Consider the following 9,148-nt stretch of genomic DNA (forward strand, 5'->3'; position numbering starts at 1 on the left):
GCAGCCAACATAAATGACAATCTGACATCCAGGATCCAAAGGGAACCTTCAGCCCATTATAACATTCTAACTTCTTTATCAGGCAGTGCCCAAAAGGCTCTAGCTGAAAATATTCATATTTGATATCTATGGGGGGAATTATTTTAAATTATTTTTAATATTTAAAAAAATTAAAACTATTAAGATATTGTTTGCATTTACATAATAATTTCTATCTAATAGACACTAATTAGCAAACCCACAAAGGACCTAGAAAGTTCTGTTATTCTAAATTAGCAAATGAAGCAACTCTTGGAGACCACATTTTAGTGTAAAGGGGTTGAACTCATCAGTGCACCCACATTCCATCTGGGCAATTAGGTGATACGGTAGATAGAGCATCGGCAGTGGAGTCACAAGTACCTGAGTTCAAATCTGGTCATTTATGTTTACTAGCTGTGTGACCCCCATTGCCTCCAAAAAAAAATAATAATAAAAATCTTACCTGATCTCTCTTTGTAAGTACTTAATGCCCTGTGCCTTTTAAAGGAATTACATAAATATAACAAGATACAAGCCAAATCCATCCTTAGGATTACTTAAGCCTGGACTAGAAAGAGACAAATGAACCAACAGTCTTGAACTGATGAAAGACAAGTTTTCCAGTCTTTTCTAGATCTGATTTTTTTAAACACTCCCTCCTATTAATAAATCAATCAACAATCATTTATTAAGTGCCTACTGTGGTCCAGTTACTATGTTTTGCTACAGTAAAATGATTAGCAGGTAAGGTAATGGAATATGCCTAATAATTATTTAAATGGATTAGAGTGAAGGCTTAGAACAATCAGTTTGAGAAATGTCAAGTTAGTGTTGTGATTATGTAGTAAATATGGGTAGAATTACAGTATATTACCATATTTCCTGTCTTATTTTTAAACATATTAGAAATACTTATCTGGCCAAGATTCTAGAGCCATTAAATTGTTGAGGATTTTTTTCCTTCATTTGAGAATTCCCTATTGTGAAAGGATTTTGCACTTAATAAATATTTCTTGAATGTATGTTAACATTATCTTGAAAGACCAGGGTTATCTTGAGAGAGCTAGTTTGTCTTCAAAATTAAGAGTCTTCAACAGTGAAAGATGATTTCTGGACATTCAGGGTCTTAAATAGTCACAACAAAGGAAACTTCCTTGTTGTGTCCTACTTTCTAGAGTCCCCAAGCTGGGGTGACAAAACATACTGTTGCTTTCTAGAGACCCTACACCAGAATGGTTAAAATATTCTGCTTTCTAGAGCCCTTGAGGTGGGGGGGGGGGGGTAGGGGAACAAAACATACCGTTGCTTTCTAGAGCCCCCACACTGGAGTGATTAAAATATACTGTCCTAGTGGAAAGGTGATGAGAAGGGACTCCTGAGGATGGTGGGAAAATGGAGTTCGTTTATTTTAAGGACTTTCCCCTTTATATGATGTAACAAAAACAACTCTGTGCACGTAGGACCACATAAACAACTTGTTATTGGATATAGTTTGCCACCTGGCATCACTCTCCTTCAACCTCCCCTCCCCCCTCGATTTCTCAGGAAGGCTAAGAGCCCTTAGGGGAGATGGGGAGCCGAACCAGACATTGTTAGCAGTTTCCCTCTGGGCTGAAGGATGTTATACCTTACAGAGTGTTTCCCCACTGACATGCCCTCTACAACTTGTGTGGGAAGATGTCAGGGCAAGTATAAAATATATAAAATAATATGTATTCTTAATAGTACTGAAAAAAGGAGATCCTATTTAAGGAAAATCTAAAGTAAATTTTATTTTACTTTTATCTTATACATCATATTTAGTGGAACCATATGTTTATCAAGGGATAGATCTGATATGTCATCTATCCAAAGATGCAATGACTTTTCTCCTAAATTCCACTGAAGTTATTCAACTAAAAAGTCAAAGGTATCGCCTTTATAATACATGTTATATACATATAATAGTATAGTACAGATATTAGTATATGCTATTATGTATGTACTATTATAGTACATACACATATATAGTAAAATATAGATAACAGTATATGCATATAATACTATAATATATATAACAGCATAATACGTTTATTATATACATAAAACCCTATAATACATTTGAAATTATATAATACAAGATGATAATACAGTGCCCAGCATTGTTTATTGACTGCCTATAGCCTGTTGCACTTGACTAAAGCAAAGAAGAAAAAGATTCTAGAGTTCTTTGCAGACTTTAGTATCAAAGTAGACTGAACATAAAGATAGTTTTAGAATGTGAGAGACATTGGAAGGGACAAATTTTATTGAAAGCATTGTCCATGGTCACTAAATATATGTACTCACAAAGATGGTAAGAAGTTCTATTCAATAGTTAAAACAAAACAAAAAACAATCTTTCAACATTGAAAAGAATGCTTTACATGCATTTAATCAGCATTTTGTTTTACATTTACAATCTTTTTTTGGTATTCTTCCCAGCCTGAAGAAAGATACTGGCCCACACAATGCAGTGAGGTTTACAGAAGCACCAAATGGTTCTCATAAATGCAAATTAGGCCATCTGCACCATTCTTGAAACAAGCTCATCAAAAGTAAAATCAGCTGGCTTGTTAGTAAAGTACAGATGAATTCCACAGCTGTACTTATTAAACATTAGGTATTAATTAGGGCTTATCTAACAAAACATATATCAAATATGCAGAGTTCAGATACAACTAAAATATTTTAAATTAAACTTTATCACTGCAAGCCATTACTTGACTTATCCATTAGCCTGTCAGTAGCTGGCTTCATCATTGTCGTCATCATCAGATTCATATATAGATATTAATTTAATTAGTTCTTTAGTTAACTCATCAGAAAAGTTAAATACTTGAAAGACAATATATCAGACAGAACTTCTAATACAACTTCTAATGCTTATTCAGAAATTTTGATCACAAAATCATAGATGTAGAGCTAGACCCCAGAAGCCAATCTCATTTTACACATGAGGAAACTGAGACAGATAGATTAAGGGACTTGCCAGCATTCATACAGCTAATTAGTGCAATCTTGATGAGAACAATATTTTTGAAATTATTTTTAAAATTAAGTATTTCAATAAAATTTTAAAGTTCCTTTAAAATAATAGCTTTTCATTGTATTAAGAAAACATGTTAAAATAGCTGCATTTGAAGAGAACTGATTAAGCAGCTTAAAGAACTTAATGGTTCAGTTTTACTTACCATATATATGAAAGCTCTGGAATGGTCAACTTGGATTTGGTGAAAAAGTTCTTTGCTAAAGAACCTATAGAAAATCACACTCTTTAAACAATAAGTTAATTACATGTCTAATAACAGCATTAATGTTCGTTTGCATCAATTTGTATGGCACTTCCCATATTAATTTCAACAAGTCCTCTCATGATCAGAGGTGAAATATGCCTTTTTCAAACTTTAATCACTTGAGATAAAGTAATTAGTTAGATTTCCTAAGGTTAAAAGAATATGGCCGGATGTCTGAATATGCTGGATCTTCATTTTTTTTTTTGATATTATAGACTTCTTTAATATTAGATAGATATAACTCACATAAACAAAAGCTCTTTCAGATCCTCAATAATTTTGAATAGTGTAAAAATGTCCTATACCTACCTATATAGTTGAATACTATTGTTCTAAATTAAATCCTTCAAAAAATATTTGTACATATATATGTATGTAAACATACACACTTATGTAATTAAGCATTAATATATTTATATTCAAATTTATATTTTAAAATAATTCAAAATTATGTGTTAAACCTGATTCCCGCTCAATCCTCAAGTTATAGTCTTTACCACAGACTTTCTAACTTTTAATAAACATGACCTCAAACACCACATTCAACTATTTATTAATGTGTAAAATACAAAGTTTTCTAAAGTGCATATGTTTAAAAGAAAAAAACTAATGACTATTCAAGACTTTTATATTATAAAGCATTGATCTGCCAAATAAGATCTTGCGTGACGTCTTTAAAATTCTTACTTTATAGATAATATAACACTTCCAAAGGTAAAAAGTGACACCAAAGAAAAATCCTTTTGGGTATGTTTGGCCAGCATTCTTTGAAGAGATCTTTGGGGACACAAGTCCGTTTGATAGCTTTTTCAGCAACCTCCCCAAAGAATTATTTTTTACTTTTTTTAATACTTACAAATATCTCTGCAGTAAGCAAAGACACTACTTAAAGAATAAATTAATAATCTTTGTGTTAGAAATCAGAAAGTCATCCTTTTATTTTCTAGTGGGTTCCAGACACACTCTTCCCCCAAGAGTGATTTATGGTCGATAGCCACAAAAACCAGGGCCAGGCTGAGTCTGGGCGACAGGGGGAAACCATATGCACATTAGTTGACAATCTAAATATATTTTCATGCTTCCTGCCTGCATTAAGTATCATAAGTATTCTCACAGTCCTCTATATCTTGGTTTTATATTTATAACCTAATTTGCATTTATTTGTTAGCATGTCTTGTAAACTATGTAAACTATGAACTAGCAGTGCTAAGTACAATGGATTGTAGAGAAAAAGGAAGCAAAGAAGCTAATCAAACAACAATTATAATAGTCCAAGAAAAATGTCAAAAGGCCTAAAACTAAAAATGGTAGCAGCAATGGAAGAGAAGGAAAAGAGCGATGAGAGAGAAATTGTAGCAGAAAAATCAACAGGGCCTGGGGACTAATTGGATATTGGAGAAAATGAAGAGGAAAAGTTCAATGATAACTCTGAATATGGAGAAAAATGGTCATGCTATTAAGGAAAATGATTAAGTTGGGGGACAGGTAGTTTAAAGGTAAAATATCAATCACTGACACATTAAGCTTTAGGTATCAGTGGAACATTCAAGGAGGGATATCCATCAAGCAGTGAGAGGTATAGGATTAGACCAGTCCTGGTCCTTGCAGAGGGAAACAAAAGTATTTCCTTCAATGTGAGTTTGGCCTTCCAAAAGAAATCTTATTGGTGAGTACACAATATCCATTCTTGACCTCAAAGCCTCAAAGTGATAACCAATAGGATGACACAATCCTAAAGTAAATTCAGAAAAACTATCATATAGGCACAAACTTTAAGGTATACACCATCTTCGGGCTTTTTCATGACCCTTTTTGTATCTATTCCACCACCACCCCATTTTCTTTTAAGAAGATTAAAGGATTAAAGACATTGTTCAGCATAGCCAACATAGAAATTTGTTTTGCTTGACTATGCATATTTGTGACAAGGTTTTGAGTGTTCCCCTCAATGAGAAAGGGGAAAGAAAATAAATCCTTATTAATTGAAAAAAAATTTGATTTGAACAAAAAAAATGAAAAACATGAGACTGATCCAAGCTACCCTGATGGAATGTAGCTTTGAATACACTCAATGAACACTCTTTTCCTCAAAAATAATAGCAACAACCGTTTATACATTATAATTTGGGGGGCGTGGAGGGAAGGGAAAGTTTTACTAAAAAAGACAGCAGATTTCAAGAGTTTGGGGAAATGTAAAGCATAATAAGTAATTATTACTACTATTGTTACTACTCTTACACAATTAAACATCTTTTAGAAATGATGAATGTTGACATCAGAGCTGATTTCAATCAGTATTTAGTGTAGGAACAAGCCCCCTCCAGCTTCAACTTAATCCTTTGGAAAGTGAAATTGGAATTGTCCAGTTGGGTGTGATTTCTGCAATTTTTCCACATATTTTACAATTGTAAAATAATTGTCCCACTAGGGAAAAGACAACAACAACAAAACAAATAACAAGCTTGCCACAAGCTCTCCTTTTGACTAGCTTCAGGAAGCCTTAATGAGCTTACTTTGCATTTTTATTAAAACAAGGAATTACAAAGGCACCTCCTAGTCTTTTCCCCAGAAGAATCCTTACCTGAAATGAAGGAACTTAGGTCCGGTTGAAGGGATTTGAATTGATTGATGTAGTACTCTCGCTGTTCTTCTGTAATTCTCCATGGGTCATCTGGATAATTACTGTTGCTCTCCTGGGGTTCCCGTTCTACAGAAAGGGACTTTAAAACAAATTTAAGTGAGAACCTGACTTTTCTGGTCTGACATTTAAAAAAAATTTAAATGTCATCGGTTGCATATGTTGTCCTGTAGATCCTCATATCATAAGGAAGTGGAAAGGAACGGAACTTTCATGGGACAGCAAAAGATATACAAGACTTCCTCTTCCCAAGAAACTACAAACAGGGTCATGGATCTACAACCTGAAAGAATCTCAGACTGAGTCCAATCACTTCATTTTATAGTTGAGGAAAATGAACTAGGAAAGTCAAGTGACTTGTAGCAAGAGAAGCAGGTTTTGAATGGAAAAAAGTGAGAGCCTCTTCTTTCAAAGTGTACTTCACTCTATGTAACCACTGTGTTCCCAATTGTATGGATATCAGATAAGTATAAATATATGGTAGCAACTTGCTCTTTAAAGGAACCATGTAGTGAATACAACTATGAAACAAGAATTCCTTCCTGATTTTTAAAAAATAAATTGTTACTTTTGCACAGAAGTTGTTGTTTATCCTTACTTCTCTAAGGGAACTATAACATCAGGGAGGTTATACCATAACATGTAAGTGAATTGGATTTAAGGAAGGGAGGGCTGTGGAAGGTCACCTGCCTCACTTTCCCCTCCAGAACCATCAGGATCCAGTAACCAGATACAGATCAAGACACATGGAGATGGCCCTGGATGAAATGGGAGACCATGGCCTTTTTAAGTTAAGGTCCTCAACAGGTCTTTGACAAGGGAGCTCCAAAACTCTTTAAAACTCCTTGAAGGAGAGATTTTCCTTTTACCCTGCCTCTGTGGAAACCTGCCTGAGGGAAACAAGATAAACAGCTTCATTCTGTTATCTAGGTGGGGCTAGTTGAGTCCAGAGCTGGAGAATTCCAACCCTATTGAATTAAAGAGACTCATTCAATTCTATTTAATTCCAGCTCAAACTCCATCCACTGAGAATTGCCCTCAGGCTGTAGGCAAGGCTTCTATTATGAAAAGAACCAATCTTAAACCCTCTCCTTGCAGAGGACCTAACATGCCATGCCATGGCATGCCAAGGAAACCTCTGCCCGCTGGGATGATATTCTCTTTCAGCATTACCCTCTCTTTATCCTCACCTACTTCCCTAATGAGACTTTATACCCCTCTGTCAGGATCTCTCTACTAGAAATTTTACTTCTGTCAGGACCTTGCCACTAAGAAATTCAGCCTTTCTATTCATGTACTGCAAAGGCTGACTTCCCAATGCCAATAATAAACTTCTTTTTATCAGTCTAACTTTTTGGGTTTGTAAATTCCTTTATGAAGGACCTCTGTACCACTAGAAGGGGATTCCCAAAACTCCCTACCTTGTGCAATCCTAAAGGGGATTTAGGGGAACCAAACCTCTTTGGTTCCCTGAACTCCAAACCTGCCACGAGACCTCATCAATTAACTCCCTGACCACCAGGATCCCTAATCTCATCATTTTGGTTCCTTGACTCTAATCTCAGTTTAACTGAGACAGCACCTATTGTAGATCATAATATTCTTAAAGCCTAATATCCATGTATGCTGAATTATTCTATTCAGCTTCATAGCATTCTTATGAGACAATAATAATAAAAAAAAAAAGGCCAAAATTAAAAAAAAAAAAATGTAGCACTTAATTTTCAATAACCATGTCAGGGAATGGTATAAATTTGATTAATCTTATTTTATAGGTGAGAAAACAGATGCTCAGAATGGTAAAATAATATAGTCAAAAATAGATCCACAGTTCATAGCAGAACAAGGATTCAAATTGAAATTTTCCAAGCCCAAATTCAGCATGGTCACACTCCATCATGCCATAACCAAAAAAAAAAAAAAAAAAAGAGAAAGTGGAGAGTAACCTAAAACCTTATTTTACAAATAAGTAATCAACAATAGCAGCAGCAGTAGTAGTAGTAGTAGCAGTAGCAGCATTTATATAGCACTTTAAGATTTACATATAAAATTTCAAGTCATCCTCTTGAAAACCAAATAAGATATATGCAATTATTATATCCATTTAATAGATAGGGAAATAAAAACTGAGAAATGTTAAATGATTTGCCCATAGCTAGTAAGTGGCTGAGGCAGGATTTTTGAGATGGACAAATAGAAACAGAGAAACTAAATTATACAGAGCTCACTATGTGTCAGACAATAGATTAAGTTCTTTACAAATATTATTTGATCCTCAAAATAACCCTGGGTTTGTTGTTGTTCAGTCACCTCAGTTTTACGCAACATTTTATGACCTCATTTAGGATTTTCTTGTCAAAGATACTGAAGTGGTTTGCCATTTTCTTTTCCAAATCATTTTCCAGATAAGGAAACTGAGACAGACTGCATTAAGTGATTTGCCCAGGATCACACAACTAGGGGATATCTGAGACCAGAATGGAAGAAGGATCACAAATCTTCCTAACTTCAGGGGCAGAGCTCTATCCATTGCCCAACCTAACTGCCTAACCCTGGAAGATAGTTATATTATTAACCCTATTTTATGAATGAGAAAACTTAAGTAAAAGGAGGTTAAATGACTTGCCTAGGAGTCATACAACTAACAAATGTCTGAAAAAGGATTTGGAATTCAGATGCTCTGGACTTCAAGTCCAGCACTCTATCCACTACACTGCCTACTTACCTAAACAACTAAAACGTGGAGCAAATTGGGGAGGGGGAGGAGGACACATATTCTAGAATGAGAAGCTAGGCCAAGTGAATCTCCTGAACATATGGCAGTCTACAACCATGTTGCATCCAAATGTGCCCAAGAATCTCATAAAGCATTCTCTGGCAGAACATTGCCTGAAGTGAAGCAGATGCATGACCAATATTCCAGATGTGGAACATCACAGAGAACATTCTCGATAGATGGGAAGCTAGTTGGGCTCTGATGTATGAAACTACCAGTGACCTTGATCCCAGAATTAATTCAATACTTCTGATACTAACAGGTGAAAGAAATAAACAGCAGTGAACTTTTATGTGTGACTGATCAAGAGATCCATGTAACTCTAAAAGAAGTGATAAGATGTTAATTAAACAGATAAGCATTCTAAGTAGGCTGAGACATCACCTTTAATCTACAGCT

The 9,148-nt window shown here is 34.8% G+C and overlaps 1 protein-coding gene across 6 annotated transcripts in view; it reads right to left on the reverse strand.

Moving 5' to 3' along the window:
* Nucleotides 1-9,148, reverse strand: part of REPS2 (RALBP1 associated Eps domain containing 2) — a 299,240-nt gene that overhangs the window by 116,759 nt on the left and 173,333 nt on the right. For all 6 annotated transcript variants that reach the window (XM_051984434.1, XM_051984433.1, XM_051984430.1 and 3 more), the window contains exons 6-7: nt 5,917-6,055; nt 3,234-3,297 (exon numbers count right to left, since the gene is read on the reverse strand). In XM_051984434.1, coding sequence (XP_051840394.1) covers nt 3,234-3,297; nt 5,917-6,055 — 203 coding nt within the window. The remainder of the gene's footprint in view (nt 1-3,233; nt 3,298-5,916; nt 6,056-9,148) is intronic.

This window comes from Antechinus flavipes, chromosome 3 (genome assembly GCF_016432865.1).
Source record: "Antechinus flavipes isolate AdamAnt ecotype Samford, QLD, Australia chromosome 3, AdamAnt_v2, whole genome shotgun sequence".
Taxonomy (NCBI): Eukaryota; Metazoa; Chordata; class Mammalia; order Dasyuromorphia; family Dasyuridae; genus Antechinus; species Antechinus flavipes.